Source organism: Fopius arisanus, unplaced genomic scaffold, assembly GCF_000806365.1.
Source record: "Fopius arisanus strain USDA-PBARC FA_bdor unplaced genomic scaffold, ASM80636v1 scaffold00015, whole genome shotgun sequence".
Classification (NCBI taxonomy): Eukaryota; Metazoa; Arthropoda; class Insecta; order Hymenoptera; family Braconidae; genus Fopius; species Fopius arisanus.
In genome coordinates, this window is record NW_011887754.1 from 626,587 (window position 1) to 628,018 (window position 1,432).

The following is a 1,432-nucleotide window of genomic DNA, read 5'->3' on the forward strand; positions in this document are numbered from 1 at the left end:
CCCCAGGTGGTTGTCAGTGACAAGGACCATGAAGTGAGTGATTGTGATGGAGAGGACGACGAGGACATTCTCGCCGCCTGCATCAGCATGGGAATGCAGAACAACAGGTACAGGGAGAATTTCAAGAAGGAGCCCCCGAAGACCTACCCCACGTCGGTGACTAATCTCATTCGTTATCAGACGAGCTCAACACTCGACAGATTGGATTCTGCAGTTTGTCAGGGAAGGGAGACCTCCATGAAACCGAAATTAGCCCACGACGTACCAGTAATTACTCCGGATACAGTGCACATTTATTGCACAGAGGATACACCAGCGGATATCTCCCCCGTTGGCTCCCAGTCGAATTTGTCTGCGTTGTCGATGCCCAGTATCATGGAGGACTTCGAGAAACCCGAGAGGGAGTCCCTCAATGACTTGTCCGACAACAGCTCCAACTCCGGCGACGACGAGAAGATCCTCGACGAGTGCATCCAGTCGGGAATGTCGAAACCCATCAGCCCCAGCTTGGCGAGATCGACTCAGTGCGAGGGCTTCCTATCTTCGACCTTGAATGAGAGCCGCCAGCCTCGACCTCGGATGATCATCGGGCAGGATCCAGAGTCCAATAATTCCTCGGACGATAGCCCTAATCAGTCCGACGACGATGCCATCCTCGCCGAGTGCATCGAGTCTGCCATGCCCAAGGCTAAATTGAATCTTCTTTCGAAACCCTCCACGTCCAGACAATCTGAGAAGATCAAAAAAAGCTTTGAGAACCCCAGGAAGGGGGAGCCGAAGTCACCAGAGTCCGAGGGAAGCTCCAGCCTCTCTGAGGAGGAAGAGGAGATGATACTTGCACAGTGCATTCGTTCTGGAATGCCCAAGGTGCACAATTAAATTGATAACTATTTATTTAATTGATTCAGGAATAGATTTACTCAGTTCTATGAATTAACTTCCAGGCTCCGATCTCAATCAAGGACTTTTCGTCAATACCTCCGGACGACTCCAGGCGCATTTACAATGTCACGTTATCCCCAAGTTATTCTCCAGGGCACATTACCCGGAGGAAGGACCTCATTCCACAAGGTGCTAGAGACGAAATGTCTGACTTCGTTACCGAAGACACTCCTTGCAATTTCTCTGTTGTTTCAGGGATCAGTAGTCTCTCCATTAATTCTACGCTCGATTGAAATAAGTCGAGGCACTATTACTCTAGTATTTAAACGACCGTTGATAGTAATTAATAAGTAATTTAAAATATTCTGTGATTTCAAGATATTGGGTGGTGTATTATTTCGTTGACTTTTGACAGTTGTGTCATGAAAAAGGATCATGTGTTCTTTGAATTTTGTTTTTAATCGTTTCGATGATCAAAGTGTAATAAATTCAAATTCCTACGAATAAACTTTACACAAAATGAAGAATCTCGTATTTTTAGTTAATTGCT

The 1,432-nt window shown here is 46.3% G+C and overlaps 1 protein-coding gene across 1 annotated transcript in view; it reads left to right on the top strand.

The window, feature by feature from the left end:
- The window catches only part of LOC105263455 (adenomatous polyposis coli protein), a gene marked incomplete in the record, with an annotated part of 16,167 nt that extends 14,789 nt beyond the window's left edge, over positions 1-1,378 (top strand). The window contains 2 exon segments of the mRNA XM_011299684.1: positions 1-867; positions 945-1,378. Of these exon segments, the coding sequence (XP_011297986.1) occupies positions 1-867; positions 945-1,175 (1,098 nt within the window).
- Between the last annotated feature and the right edge of the window lie 54 nt (positions 1,379-1,432).